This window comes from Lolium perenne, chromosome 7, assembly GCF_019359855.2.
Source record: "Lolium perenne isolate Kyuss_39 chromosome 7, Kyuss_2.0, whole genome shotgun sequence".
Taxonomy (NCBI): Eukaryota; Viridiplantae; Streptophyta; class Magnoliopsida; order Poales; family Poaceae; genus Lolium; species Lolium perenne.
This window is the reverse complement of record NC_067250.2, coordinates 201,769,490-201,785,735: the sequence shown is the minus strand read 5'-3', so window position 1 is coordinate 201,785,735 and position 16,246 is coordinate 201,769,490. Positions and strand designations below refer to the sequence as shown.

General features: G+C 42.5%; 1 protein-coding gene across 3 annotated transcripts; it reads right to left on the bottom strand.

The window, feature by feature from the left end:
* Positions 1-2,935: 2,935 nt before the first annotated feature.
* Positions 2,936-14,498, bottom strand: LOC127314469 ((E)-beta-caryophyllene synthase). Of its 3 annotated transcripts, none has more exons than XM_051344941.2 (7): positions 14,229-14,498; positions 5,007-5,259; positions 4,544-4,913; positions 4,114-4,332; positions 3,867-4,002; positions 3,494-3,739; positions 2,936-3,347 (listed from the first exon to the last, which is right to left on the bottom strand). In XM_051344941.2, exons 1-7 carry the CDS (start codon positions 14,361-14,363, stop codon positions 3,042-3,044), a joined length of 1,665 nt encoding a protein of 554 aa, XP_051200901.1. In that variant the 5' UTR covers positions 14,364-14,498; the 3' UTR covers positions 2,936-3,041. The 3 variants fall into 3 exon arrangements, with proteins under 3 accessions (XP_051200901.1, XP_051200902.1, XP_051200900.1); XM_051344942.2 differs by having other exon boundaries at positions 5,007-5,151; XM_051344940.2 differs by having other exon boundaries at positions 5,007-5,265; positions 14,229-14,497.
* Positions 14,499-16,246: the final 1,748 nt, after the last annotated feature.

Genomic DNA, 16,246 nt, shown 5'->3' with positions numbered 1-16,246 from the left:
CTCCAGTTCAGTACTGAACATAGTGCGTCACATTAACGGTGATGTGCTAATAACATCTCACTGTATGTATGTGGCAATCAAGTTACATAGCAATTCGTTGAACCAGAAGGTATGTCATTCTTTGGAAGTTTCCAATTCATCGAACAGAGAGTGCATTGCCCAGCACCCGTTGATGGTGAAATCCGGGTCCAACCACTTGCAGGGAGTGATGAGCATTGGCGTGTAAATATTAATGCAATGCATGTAGTACAGAAATTCAATTCTACACAGGGGAGCATATGCTCCTGCCTCCGGAAAAATATTTTGAAATGTCAAAAAAATTTGAACAAAAATTTCCGCGCTTACATTTCGACATTCTACATACGTACATCAAGTTTTGCAAAAAACCAACATTTTTGATAACCTGTGTGAAAAAGACAAAAAAAAAACGACACGTACACTGCTATTTTTTGCACCAAAATTTGTCTTTTTACACACGACAGTAAAAATATCAGTTTTCCATGAGACCAATTTGTAAACATGTAGAACTTCGAGATGTACCTATTAAATTTTATGTCCAAACTTTCAACATTTTGAAAATTTATTTAAAATAAAATTTAAAAACCAGGAGCATATGCTCCCGGGTGCCAAAACACCACTCCCGTGACGGAAGAACATAACGTAAGTCCCATGTTCTTCATCTCCGTAGTCCTTACACCGACCAGATCGGTGCCTACCAGGCACCGCACAACCTGGTCGGGTATTGGCCATGGTCCATTTAGTATTTTTTTCGTTTTCATTTTCTCTTTCTAATTTTTTTTCTATTTGTTTTTCGGTTTTATTTTTTTACTTTCTTTTCTTTTCTGTTTATTTTTCTTTTTGTTCAAATAGAATTTGAAAATGGTTCAAATTCCAAAAACATTCAAATTCTAAATTTTTCAAATTCAAAAATATTCAAATTTCAAAAATTACTCAAATTCGAAAATTATTCAAATATTAAATTATTCAAATTTAAAAAATGTTCAAATTCAGAAATTGTTCAAATAAAAAAAATCAAAAATAATGTTTTTAAAATTTTAGAAAACATACAATTTTAAAATATGTTCATATTAGAAAAATCAATTTTTAAAAAACAGAATTTTTGATTTTTTTAGTTTTCGAAAAAAAAATCAGATTTTTTCATTTTTTAAAAAGATAAACAACAAAAAAGGAAAAAAACACGTGGTTGGGCCGATCCCAACACATTCCCTAGGGGTGCGGAATCTGATACACAACAACCAGGGTGGTGTATAGCGGGAGCTGCTATATGCCGACCAGGTCAGCAAGAACGGGGTGCCGCACACCCCTCCAACCCGACGGCTATTAATTGATCCACGACCCATGGTAACAACCTTTTTCTTTTTTATTCTTTCCCTTTTTCTTTTTTAAAGTTCTGCATTTTGACAACTAACGTTTTTCTATTTCTTTTTTATGTTTTTAAAATTTGTTTAATTTTTTTGTATATAGATTTTAGAAATGTACGATTTTACATTTGTTCAAAATTCGAAAATAGTTCAAAATTCAAAATTTGTTTAAAATTTGAAAATCGTTCAAAATCTTTTCGAGATTTTGGAAATCGTTCAAATTTCAAAATTCGTTCAAATTTTTAAAAAATCATTGAAAGCTCAAAATTGGTTCAAGTTCTATAATTGTTCAAATTTCGAAATTCATTCATATTTCGAATATGAACATTTTTTCAATTAAAACCTTTTTCAAACTTGAACAATTTTCAAATTAGAAAAAATAAAAATATATTTTTAAACAGAAAATATAACGAGAAAATAGGAAAAAGAAACATGAAAAAAATCAAAAATGGAAAAAGGAAATAGAAAAACTAAAGGAAAAAAGAGAAAGAACATGAAAAACTGCCTAACCGGGCGCCCACACCACACACGGAGGTGTGCGGCACGGTGCAGGTGCCAACCTGATCGGCATGTAGGGGTGGCGGTGTATTGCACCCCCCCTTCATCTCTGCAGGTATAGAATCCGGCGCACAACGCTTGGTCGGCCCAAGGTCCATGTGATACGTTTTTAAACTTAGGAACGCAGATGGACTGGTGTTCAGGCCCAACAAAGCCGAGTTCATTCTCTTCTCCAGCAAACAACACGACACGTGTAAAAAAAAAGAGCATGCACATCCTGGATTAGAAAAAGTTTGCACATCGCTTCAACTTTAGCTTCCAGCAGGGCCGGTCCATACTTTTTTGGGGCCCTGAAGCAAAATGACAGAAAGGGGCATTTATTCACACACACACACACACTATAAGAACAGTATATTTCAAGTCAGAACTCAAATTTACCAGGTGCATCAAATATAAAGTTTTCGTGTCACTCTTTGACTTGGCATTATCACAAATTTTACCTACCTCGGACAAGGCAACCCTTAGTTCGGGAGCTTAAAATCTAGTAGCTTTAACACTTTTTATGGAGTCTCCCATTGAGTATTTGATAAACCCATCACGATTAACTTAGAATATGGTCAAGCAATACTTTCCATCTTTTCGTAGAAGTGGAGAATAACACATCTAACCGCTGCACAATCCCGAAAAAAATGGCTCTACGGCATGAACTTGCCATATCAGATAAAGTAATGGGCGATCGTGAGGATACAAGCCGAGAAGCCGAGAAGAGAAGACGAGCAGCAGAATTGATCGATTCGTGATTGTGTTCTTTTTTTTTTTGAGAATTATTCGTGATTGTGTTCTGGTACGTGTTGATCTGGGTGGGAAATTGTGGGCTGCAGATGGGCCTTTAACCTTATTTTGAGGACTAAAAAACATGAAATTTCAACTACTAATGGAACTACTAACTATGCCGTGAGCCCTGGCTCGCTGGGGCCCAGTGCGGGCGCACTGTTTGCCCGGCCTCTGGGCCGGCCCTGGCTTCCAGATAAATAGGATCTCCGTTTATAGGTATCTTTATATGCATACTTTTCTCAAAAAAAAAAATGCATACTTATTTTCTGACAAGACATAGATGCATATATGTACTGCATTTACGACTTGAAATATTTTCCTTTCTAGCTATATAGGATCCATGTATATGGAATCTGCCACCCTTTTGAGCGCTTGTGGGGCAGTGTACGCGTCGTGATCCTTGTACAGAAAGTCCAGCATGCGAGTCGCATCCACCACCGCCTCAAGGAGCGGCACCGCCGGTTGCCCGGCCGGCGGCCTCAGGCGCTCCTCGGTGATGTCCATCCACGACTCCTCTATGAGCTCCGAGAGCTTGTAGTACGCGTCTTCCTTGGAGGTGTAGTTGTTCTCCTTCATGCATGCTTCCACCGTCGACATGCCTTGCTGCTGCCCGGAGTACTGCTCCCGCTCTCGCTGATTCCATAGAGACGAAAACGGCCCACAGTTAACAAAGGGACTAACTAAGCATGCCATTCTACTACGCGCTGTTCAGCTTCAAACTAGGAAGAAACATGACATCATATATGTTCAGATGTGAGATGTAATTAAGTATGTAAAACCTCGTGTGAAGCTACGTCGTTGATGACACGGCCCACGATGCAGGAAGCTCGTATGATTTTCGGATAGGTCATGGCCCAGTCCATGGCGACGCTGGTGGCGCCTATGGCGACGAAGGCAAGACCCGGTACGTGCATGCAGCAGCTGCTAGGCATAGAGAACTGTAGGTGCTCCTCAACGGTAGCCGGCGCGTCGCCTTCCTCGCGCCATTTTGCCTCGTTGTAGTAGCATTTCGTAGCATCGATTAGCTGCAAAAATACAATGAAATTAGCTGGACATATACACATATTTTGTCATTTTGTGATCATAAGAGAGTATGTATAGCTTTTCTTTTCTTTTCCTCCAGTTAAGCATGTTCAAGAGACATCAACTTACTAGCTTTTTTACATAGTCAGCATGCTTATTTCCTTGACGTTTCAAGTCTTCTTCGATGACCTTCACGGTCGCCAGTACTTTGTGGTAAAAGAACTTCATGTACCCTGGCAGTAGTTCAGCCGCTTGCTCATCCCACCTAGGGTTTCATTAAAATTAAGAAAGTAAAATGGTGTTTGTTCTAAAACTGGTATATCCAGCAATACGGTGGTTGTTAAATCTAGCATAGCCCACATAGGTACATACAGACCTTTCTATTGCTATGGTCAGGAGCTTGCTTTCTTCTAAGGTGCTGTAGCTGTCGTAAATGTCATCGAATATCGATACAAATGTAAAGAGCTTTGTGAGCATGATTCGTCCGTATGAATGTTGTGGCTCAAATAAAACACCCAACATCCAAAAGTGCATCTCCACCATCCTGTCTCGTGCGAAGCTCAAATGTTCTTGGAGTTGGAGTTCTTTCCACCACCTGCAAACAAACCCAAAAGTTATTAGCACGTACGCACCCATGCATCACACCATGTATTATTGCAATGGTTAAGGATTATGAAGATGTTTTCTGCTCTTAAGAGTGTTGCAACAAATCTGAATTGTGCAGATAATTCGAGAGTTGGAACTATCAAATATGGTTTTATACGGATATAGTACTATCGTGATCCCCTTGAATGAAAGTCACTTACAGTGTAAGATCCCTCAGCTCCTCACAATACAGACTTTGCAGAATACTGAAATCGAGCTTCGCTAGCTCCAAGATGGCCTCGTTCCTTGTACTCGTTCTCTCATAAACCGAGATGTAGTGCCTCGCTTCAACTCTTCTAGGCCGCCTGAAAAGAGGCGTTTCTAGCGCGTGGCGCACCTCATCGAGCAACACTGATGGTGACAACGATTGCTCCAGGAAACGCTGGAGATGATCTTTGGTGTAAACAATCGCGCGGTCGAGTGTTTCTTCTCCGTGGATTCGAACATGGCAAGCGTTGAACATGTCCAATAGGCTTCTTGTGTCATTGCAAGTAATGTTTCCTCCGGCATCTCTGAACTTCAGGAATACATCTGCAACGGCACCATATTATTGAACATACGAACAAAATCTCACATGCATACAGGCTAGATACTTACACCTTCCAATTCTAAATAAGTTATTACCTGGTGAAACATTGCATCCCTGCTTCCTTAGCAAATAAAACCGAAGAGCCGTCGTGTGAAGATCATGGGCTTCATCAACGGCCTCATGAATCCCACACAGAAAATCATCAATCTCCTTCTTGTAGTGGTAGTCCAAACCAAGCCGCTGCAGTGTATCCACAAGCTCAAGCTTCAGAGACAGATCAGCAGAACCTGAATCTAGTATCGTCGTCCTCAGCTCTTCTTTCATTACTTGAGCCTTGTTCTTCATGGACTGGCACTGCCAGAGCATGTACAGTTTAGTATTACTATTCACTTGGTTTCGCAAACTCTCAAAGTCGCAATACATGTTGGTATAAACATTTACACTTGCACGTTTTTTTCCTTTCAGATTACGCTTTGACAATCCATTTTGTATGAAAATATAAATAGTAGGGACTAGCGGTCATCTGATCTAGAATCTTTTATCTCTAAATAGGAGCCCCCCACTAGGTGATTTCTCTCAACATGCAAGCCATCCACATCACCCCAATTATTCTGATTGGCTTTCACCTCATTTAACCATGCCACATCATCAAGTGGTTGCGTTCGGTTTTCGTTCTGCCACCATCCCGTTCATGCGTTCGTTAATTGGTTTCCTATTAGACCACTTAGTATCAAATGCCCACCAAAGCACACCGACCATGAAGCCCATTCCTTTCGCCCACATGCAGGCATGCAGTCCATCGATCCATCTTCATTGCCGCCGTTATGCCTCTTCCTCTCCTCCACTATCCCTGTGAGGATATCAACGGAGGTATCCGGGGAGTCCGCGTGTGGAGGCAGACCAACGGACAGTACGTTGCGTTCAAGATGAGTGATACACATCGCCTGGAGGCTCCGAATTCCACCATGGTAGGGCCTGGAGCGTCCAAGCCATTGTTCATACCGCTGGTGTGATAAAGCCTCTTGTGATTCATCACCGCTTCTTGTCTTCTCTCCCAGATTTCCTTTTGACCTTGCCTGGTGCTGGATGGCACAGCAGTAGATGCTGCTTTCGTGTCTCACTCTTTTACAGATTGATTTTCTATGGCCTTTGTCAGATGTCTCCATTGGCGTGGGGAGTGCTGCCGTAAAATATTCTTCCTTTCTTTTGAGCGCCAGATAGTTGGATTTGAGCGAAGGAACCGACATATTTGGGTGTTGTAGGCTCCAAAATTGCAGGGCAATATGATGCGGCAAATATCAGTGCAAGTACTCCTGGAGAGCTCTTTCTTATCCGATGTTGAGAAAAAGTCTGGGACAGGCAAGTACCTTTGAATTTATAAGTTTGATGGCCCAGATTTATTCCTTTAATTCTATATAAGAATTCTTTTTTCCGGATTTTTATATTCACATAGTATCCAACTATCCATCCCTCAATATATGCACATGGTTCATAATTGTTACAGTGGTCTTTGCTCAGATTTGGATATAATAAACTCAAAGCTTTATTTTCAGATACTGGTCCTGATGTATTTGGGATTAGTCATCATACATATGAGCTATCCTCTGCTACTAGGGGAATCAACACTTGCTATATATTCATCCTACGCTCGGTGTATTTGTGAAGCTACAGAAGTCAGATGCCTATTCCTAATGCAGAATTGCAGATTCGGCGCAGTTGAAGACCAAGAAAAATTCTACATAAGGATTTAACAAAATATTGATCATCTCCTACCACATCGTCAAAATTGTTTTCCTACTAAGGGTAAGATCAGCAAAAGGCTTGAAATTCAGAGATCCTGAGTCTGAATCTTACCTGATCAGCAAAAGGCTTGAAATTCAGAGATCCTGAGTCTGAATCTTACCTGCATTACCTCATTCTATTTTACATGATTATGTAGAGAAACGAAAAAATCAAAAGCTGCAATATCTCTATGATAACGCATTTCTAGAGTTGTGTGTGCTGACTTTTAATTAGTAGCCTCATAGTTGGTCAGACACAAAATCAATTATTTGTATGCCCCTATTCAGACTATTGGCATGAACTATTTTACACACGTAAAATGTGCAAAATATATCTTGACATGGAGGTTTTTTTATACAAATCACGACAGCTACCTTTTTACGTCATCCGGGTTTTGGAGGAAAAGATTAATAGACAAGCAGAAGCAATGGAGGTGACTTCCTTATACCGCTGCCTGACCTGCCAATCTCTTTTATGATATGCACGATGAAACCAGTCGGATCTTGGAAATTTTCCACTTTATATATTGTTGGTTGGTTTGAAACTGCTTACCAGGCTTGCTGTGCAATGACATTTAGAGCTCGCTGTTGACCTTGAAGCAGTTTTTTCCTTTATGTATGGTCCTGAAGATTTGTGTTGAGCAGTCTGGAAGTTTATTGTATCTAGCACCATTAACACTATCTTCAGTTTGGGTATCTAAATCCAATTCTTACCTCCGCATGTTTGACAAAAATAGATACCCTGTATATTCTATTCCAACAGAACAACCACAAATAAATATCTGGAGCTTGGTAAATACACATGCCATGCTTCTTATATATTTAGCCACTCATATGGAGCGAGTTTATGATCGCTTGGCAAGAACAAATAAGTAGCTTTTCATTTATCAAAGATTGTTGTTCACCACACCTACCTTTTGCTTCATGATCATTGCTCGACAAGAGATGAATGACTGTTTTTTTCTTCATATATAAGTCAGAGTTAGTCATTTTGTTGAGCAAACAACCATTATATTTTCCGCAGCAACGCGCGGGGTCTCATCTAGTTACCTTAACAGTTGGTCGGTTCCAACTTCTTAAAAAAAGTGACCTCATGCAAAATTATTTCTTACCGCGTGATTATTTTTGCTCAGTTTAATTGCACCCCACGAGCAACTAGCAAAAATCTCGGTTACAACGCGTATGCAACTCCAAGCTAGAACGAATCACGTGTTAGAACTAATCTTGTTAATTAGCTATTTCATCATGTTTAAGTTTAGTCCATGCATGTAGGCTGCAGTAACTACGTACACACGAATAAAAGTGGTCATGTGTATGCCTGATGATTATTTATTTAGCAATTAGTGCATGCATATTAGAGGAGATATATGTGTGCATGGCAGGTTAGTCGTGCCTAGGTGTGGGTGTCGCATGACAGCATACATATGTAGAAATATGCAAATAGCAGTCACGTCTGTGTGCCATTGGGTTAGTTTGAACTGAATGCAGGATGTCTTAGCAACATGCACAAAGCTTCAGAGTCCGAGCGGCCGAGTCGGGGAAGATCAGTATGCGGCTAGAAAGTAGACACACTTAATTAGTTGATGCCTGGAAACTCGTTGATGCCTACTCCGGGTAACTGATTAAGTAGTAGTAGAACTGGTAGTGACTCAAAACGTGGGCGTGCATGTAGTTAATGCCGAGTAGAAATAGGATCAGGCCGTTGTGCCTGGCCGTGTGTGCGCGTGTTATGTGCTATATAAATCCATGTAATCAGCTTAGTTTATTGGGGAGCGTGGAATACAAAAAAAAGGCACAAGTGTTGAAGTGCATGTGCTGCAAAATTTTGTGTGTCTTCTTCATCTTCTCCATGTGTGTATCTTAGAAAACCCCATCATTTGGTATCAGAGCCCCGTTTGTCGAGGCTTGATCTCCATCGTTGTTGAGCTGCATCACGAGGTGATGAGAATGATATCCTAATTGCAGATTTTACCAAGGAAGTGCTGAAGGAAGCATTTATGCAAAGATGTTACCAATGAGTTAATTTGGCCGTAGGTAGGGTGTGGCCCCGATCTGATGGAATAACTACCTCTGGCACACAACGATTTATATATGTTCAGACCCTGAGAGATATCATGCGTAACAACCCTACGTCATGGTGGATGCATATTTCCGAGTGAGGTGCTCAATATTAAGAGAGCAGATTTTCTAGTGGTATCGGCTGAGAGAATGATTGGCACCTTCCCCTTGGGGAGGGGATGAGTACTTATAGACAAAGGGGGCGGGATGTCACTCTTCTCGGGTAGGCAAGTCGCGATGCGATGAGGAATTGTTGATCCTATGACAATTGATGTCGACTCATGCGATCGTAGGTACCTGACCAAGGCACTAGGGCCGTTGCCGTAGGTGCATGTTGACAGAAGGCAAGGTTGTGGCAGGCTCCATTCTTTATTGCCCGGGTCAGGGCAAGCCACCACGAGGCTTTTTTCGTGGGAAGGCTTGCGGCATAACCATAATCCGACTAGGTGGTGCTACCTTGAGGGATGTGCTCATGGTGCCAGCTAGCTCCCATGCTTAGTACTGGCTTTAGATCTTACGATACTCCAGGTGTCCGACTACTCGAGCTAGCAGGCAATAAGACATGTCGTGCCTCAACTGGCTGGCTCAGGAAGAACCCAAGACGGTGGGCACTCGGTGTCCTGCGACGCCATCACCAAATGGGTTACATGTAGAGTTTTATCATAAATTTGAAAAGTTATCAAGGTTGACTTGATGCCATGGTTTCAAATTTGCATACTTATGAGTTGCCTTTGTTAAATGTGAGTTTCAAAATATTCACTAAGATAGGTACTGATTGTGTGACTGAAATTGCTCATGAAGTGGTTAGACCAATGCAATCTACTTTTATTCCAGGAAGACATATCCTAGAGGGGTCGTCCTCTCCATGAAACTATCCATGAAGAAATTGGATAGGGTTCTGCTTAAGATTGATTTTGAAAAGGCGTATCATAAAATGCAGTGATCATCTTTTAAGCAAGATTTGCGCATAATAAGATCTGCATCTATATGGTTTGAATGCGTGGTGACGTTTGCACATGGGGTAGTGTTGGTATTAGGGTAAATGAAGATATTGGGAATTATTTTTAGACATTGAAATGGCCGCAACAAGGTGATTATCTTTCTCCTATGTTTTTAAGCATTGTCAAAAATATGTTGGCAGTTCTCATTGCAAGGGACAAGGAGGATGGTCATGTAGGTGGTCTAATACCGCGTCTTGTTGAAGGGAGTATCCATCTTACAATATCTTGTTGGGATCTTCTTCGATGACACGGGCATATTCTAGGGCCTCAAGCGATCTGTGCCTGCCGCTGAGCTGGACCTCGGCCTGCGCCCGCCGCTGAGCGCCTTGGCCGCGTGCGCCTGCACGCAAGCGAGCAGCAGCAGCATGGCGGGGTGCCTTTCCCATTGAAGAAAAACAGAGCAGCGCGCTGCAGGAGCATGGCGGAAATGAAGCAACACCGGGGAGGCCTATAGAGTCGCTGCGGCACCGGCCATCGGGGAGTCGCTGCGGCACCGGCCATCGGGGAGTCACTGCGGCACCGGCCAGACCGAAGGCGACGGTATCGAGATTAGACACGGGATAGAGGAAATAGAAGAAAGGCAAGCACTAGTATACAACCGGCTCTAAGAGCATCTCCAGCCGTGTCTCCTAAACCAGCTCTCAAACAGTGCCCGATCGAGCGTTTGGGGGACGCAGGAAGCGATGTCCCCCAAACGCCGTCCCCAAACATTTTTTTTCCATTTTTATTTCAATAGAGAGAAGAAACATCCCACAAACTAATACTCCCTCCATTCCTAAATATAAGTCATATAGTTTCTGGCACGGAAATTAAGGAACACACATTTTAAAAAAATTGCACTAGATTTGGCTGGAATTAACCCTAGGCAATTGACGTGAGCTAATAGAGGACTTTGCATAAGCTAAGGAAATCTAATCAAATATCTAAAAATATTGTCCATACAAGTGGGGCAAAGCAGTAAACTTTATATTCTGGAATTTTTCTCAAAAAACTATATGGCTTATATCTAGGAACGGAGGGAGTACATAATTGAAACATGGTTTACACAAACTAGGACGTAGTTTGGAACATGGTTTCCATAAAGTAATACATAGTTTGAACCATGATTGACACAAATATAAAATATTGCAAAATAACGAAAACCTAACTAGTGTTGGGATCGAAGATTTCGTATGTTCGCCGCCAAGAAAGAACACTCTTAGGCACTCCCAGTCACCCAAACTGGAAAATCCAGCTGTTGACGGTGCCCATGTTGGTTATTTCGAGGAAGAACAACCAGAAACCTCCGTGCCTATTTTCGCTGCGAAGAAACAACACTCAGCCGTCGTCCTCCTTGGCGATGTCGCCGTGGTAGTGCCGACGGCATCGCGTCTCGTCGAACACCTTGACGCTCATATCCCCCTCGCCAAGGTAGAAGAACATGAGCACGAAGCCGGCTTCGACGTGGTGGTAGCGCGCGAACTTCTCCCAGCCGATGTGGAGGTACATCTTGCCGCGCGCGTCGTAGATCACGTCCACAATCCACCGGTAGCAGCCGCAGGCAACCTCCCACAGATTCAGCGAGCCCATCTCATCACCGGCGACGAAGTTGGCGAACGTGTTCGGCAGCCTCTGGACGCCGTGTGGGTCGCCCTTGAGGACGACGACGAACTCGAACAACACTTGCCGCTCCTCCTCCTGCAGGTCCGACGATTAAGACGACAGCGTCGCAGGCGACGACGAGCGTGCAGCTCTGCCGCGGCCACGACCACGACCACGCCGCGACCTCGTCCTCCGCCTCTACCAGCCATGGCGTCGACTCTTGAGATGGTGGCGTCTAGGGTTGGGGAGAGAGGCGCTAGGGTTTGTGTGTGAGAGGGACGATGAGAGGTGGCCCCTTTTATAGGCAGGAGGGAGGCGGGGAAGCGGTGACGCTCATTAACGCTGGCACGCAGAGCTAGGCGCGACGAGACGCTTCGCTACGCATCGCGGGAACTGCATCGTTGCTGCGCGCCAATAACTTCCGTCGCGATGTAGGCGGCGGTTAGGTTAAACTTCAATATGCCGCTGACGCGTCGGGCCCGCCACGCCTCGCCTCGCTTTTCGTTGTGTCCGGCGTCCCCAGAGTGTCCCCTGTGTAGCGGGGACGGGCTCGGGGCGCCGGACACCATATCGGGCCGCGTCGGACAAAAAAGGCCTTTGGGGCGCGCGGCTGAAAACGATTTTTTGTCTGGCACGCCCCAAATCCCTTTTTTGGTCGCATCCCCCAAATGACGTTTGGAGGACCGTAGACAAAAAATGGAGAAAAAAGTCACGTCCCCCTAAGCTAAATAGCGCCTCATTTTGTGTTCGGGGTCTTTGGTAGAGACTATGTGTAAAGAGTCTCTACCGGGGACGCCGGACACAAAAACAGCGTCCGTCTTCACATGCCATTCTTTTTTCCCACACTTTCTCTCACCTATTTTTCCCACATGGGGTGGTCCCCTCTATTAAAATGCATGCATTTGGACGCTCTTTGAGGGACACGGCTGGAAATGGTCTCTTTTTTGTACAGATTTTTAGTCTCTTTTTATCCGGCGCTGTCTCCAAACGTGCCCCAAATCGTCGTGCCAGACATTTTTTGAGGGACACGACTGGAGATGCTCTAAAAACCGAAAACATCAGCTGCCTCCACTGCCGTTCGATCTAGTTAAATGGGTGAATCTCGCGCATCTATTATGTATCACTTTTTTTTCTTCATAATATGGAACATTTATCCTCAACATTTTCTCGGTAAGCGGTACAAAAAAAACCGGTAGTGGTACAATTATTTTTTCCGAATGTAACTTTTTTTTTTGAGAAACACAGTACAAACGCAGACGCTCGCATACACGCGCATACACTCGAATGTAACCTTTTTCTTTGTGTATTCTCAGCAGTATATCGAACAATTTTGCCTAAATTCTCCAACATTATAGAAATATGTATGTAACAGTGGTGCAATCTCTCTATGTTATACGTACCAAAATTATTGAACCACTTTGCCCATACCAACACACCAAAAATGATGTGCACATCTAGCAAATCGAAACATCATGTAACATTGACAAAAAATCTCTAAAAGTTGATCTTCCCAACAACCATGAAGTCATCGCCATGGCCGACTGGAGCATGTAGGTCACCAATTCTCCACGTTGGAGGTTCATCGCCGCCACAACAGATGTCGATCAGCTTGCGGCGGCGGGAGCGCACAACTGCACATCGAGTATGAGGGGAAGATCCTCCCGGCGGCAGCGCTTGGAGAAGGGGAGCGCGACCTCCCAACGGTGGCGCGGGGATAAGGAGGGGTGTGGTGGGCGGCACGCCGGGAGGGAAGGGGATGGGGGCAGGGTGACACTCATTTTTCGATAAAGAGAGGTGACACACATGGAGGGAAGGAGTCGGGGGGCGGCGGGCCGGGAGAAGTGGTGCGGGGCGACGCGCCGGGGCAGGAACGGGGTTTTGGCGCACGCTAGGAAAAGAAGGTGGGGTGGGGATCGATCAGGGAGGAAATAAAAAGGTGGAGGTGAGCGACGGGACAAGCCCAGTGTAGCTACAGCCGAATATCTAGAAGACTTTTCCTAAAAGAAAAATAGGTACACTGAGTTTGTATGGCTGTGCCATATAGGGCCACACGGTGGACACGGTCGCGTGGACATGTCGTTCGACTCAATCCTCGGTCAATTTTGGTTCACAAATAGATCACGTACGGATAGTTTGTTCGTTTAGTTTGAACCGCTAGGCTGGGTTTTTTTTACGTCTGGTTATCTAATTAAACATACCTTCCGATTTATATTACTTGACAATTATATAGATATATCTAGATATATTTTAATTGTAGATACATCCATTCTAGTGACAAGTACTTCCTCCGTCCGTTAATAGATGTTCAGTGGTTCGTCTAAATTTAGATATATCTATGCCTAAAAAATATCTAGATAAATTTGAATTTAGACAAAGTTTTGACATCTAAAAATGGACAAAGGTAGTAATATGGATAGGAGGAAGGAAATGGATCGAAGGTATCCGTTTGCGTCGGACCGCTGGAGATACCCTAACTAATAAAGAAAAGAAAAATATATTCTGCATCTACATCTTATCAGCGTCTAAGGACTAAAGAAAGAACTTTTTTTTGCATCCTACATCGAACCCTGAGGACTACAAGAAAGAAAGAGCCTAAACGTGAAGAAAGTGTTGAACTAAATATATTGACTAATCTGTTTTAATCGGTTTGGAGTTTTGAAATAGTTAGCTAGTGCCATCAATCAATTCTATAATACCAATACATATCTTGCAGTGACAACATAATATGTATGTAGAATTAAACCAATACATGCCCCATTTCGAGAAAAAATACCTTACAGTGACAACATAATACTATGTATTGTGATTGTGACCCTCGGTGTACTACACGTTAATTTGATGCTAAACAGTCTCCACCAAGAAAGTTCAACAGGGTTGTATGCCAAATTTAGTTCACCTGCGTTGGAGACCATGGCCTGAAACCAAGAAAGAAGGCTCCCCATGCTGTAGGTTGGTGAAGGCGGTGGCTGCGCAGGTTGTTGTCCATCACCGGCAGATGTGGGCGGCGACAAGTCTCCGTGGAGGCTGCCATTGCTGGAGAAGAGTTGATAGCTTGACCGCCCACTCCTCTCTGATAAAACTACGGTTGCAAGTGATGGCCTGTGGAGGGAGATAGCCCAGGTGAACTGTTGCCTTCATATAAGATGAGAGCGGACAGTGTGCACACACAAGACACAACGTCGCATACTTTCTAGCCTAAATACAAAACTAATTAACGTGATATTGTAGCTGCACCGACAGTATTTTGTGGACCAAATGTGCTCAATACTAAGATTTTTTTTGTTCCTGACATGTTTTCCACGGGACCATACGATGTCTGACGTTTCGTAGATGTTTGAAAATTCTAGGCTCTCGTTTTTCATGTTGTCCTTCAACGAGCATGACAGCATGCTATGGCAAAGCGTCCATCTCTTTAGGCAGGCTTAGCGAAGAGATTCTATAATTTCTGTGGTAGGTATATTTTATAGCGAACTGCGTTTGAGTACAAATAACACTTCTCTCCCTATCAGTTTTCTCCTTTTCTTTCAAAACTAGCATAATGGCCCTCCCAAATGCGAGGGCATTGCCTATTACCACATGAAAAGAAAGAAATGCCAGAATATTCCAGCGCCAAGCAAACAATCCGCTAACCCTGAAGGCATCCATTATTGAAGAGGCACAGCTGTGGCGATCAGCCGGCCGTCCAAGCGCTGACAGCCTCTTGCATCGACCAAGGGAACCAGACTAGGATTCTATTTTCACCTAGCTCGTTGTAAATTTTCTTTTTTTGATGTCTTTTTCCATTTTTTTCAGTTACTCTGTACTACTCTGTACAACTCCTTCTATATTGCAATGAAAAGCAGGTCCGACTGCCTTTTCGTCAAAAAAAAACAAACAAAATCACAACTGCATCTATCATATTATATATTAGGATCACGATAAGACTGAAAAAGAGAGATGTGCTAGATGTAATATAATGGATACAGGTGCCAATAAAACATCAAATCAGCTTCCAATAAAACATAAAGAATCCAGCTGCCAATCTGATGAATCTTATTTTTCTGTAACTATATATACATAAGTATCACAACAATTATGCCTAGAAAAGATCCCAGACATGTTTCTAGTATATTGGATTAACTTGGTAATATTTAACTATTTTTCTACTTATAAAATTTAGTTATCTTCGCACATACTTTGGAAATCTCTCATATCCACCTTCGCCCTTCTCATCTAGCTTGTCATTAATTTGTTTCCTAGATTCTTGTTATCCCAAATAGTTAATGCTATTTTTAACTGACGTAAAAATATTGAAATTTGTAAGATTATATTTTCTCGTGATAATGTTTTTCCCTCGTAATATAAGGTTGTGCATACTCGATAGTTTTGCTTCAGATAGAATGCAGTTTCATATAGTTTGCATTTTGAAGTCATAGACATCAAGCCTAGGCCACCCCTAGCTTATATTCACAAAGATTATGGCGATAGTATAACAATATTATACGCATACTAATCATGAGAAATAGACCTTCATGATGCCATTCTTTTTCCCTTATGTAAAAATATTGGAATTTGTATAAACTTTATTTTCTCATGCTAATGTGTAAGTTATTATTTTCTCTCGTAACCATTGTTTAAAAATAGTTATCTAAAATAATAGCGGTGGCTTCCTCCAAATGTTATACACTCTATACCAAGCTAATATCGTGTATATTGTAAATGTTGTTTAAAAACATACCAGATATAGCCTATAAATAATATATTTCATCAATAATATAGTCCAAAAATTCACTTTTCAAATTATCTATGAGCCTAACACGGATACTCCCCCACGGAGCAACAATATATATAGCATATATTACTTGTTAAGGATCATACTTTCGTTTTAGAAGGGGAACCATCAAACTGCGGTTCATCAATATGATAGAAAGAAAG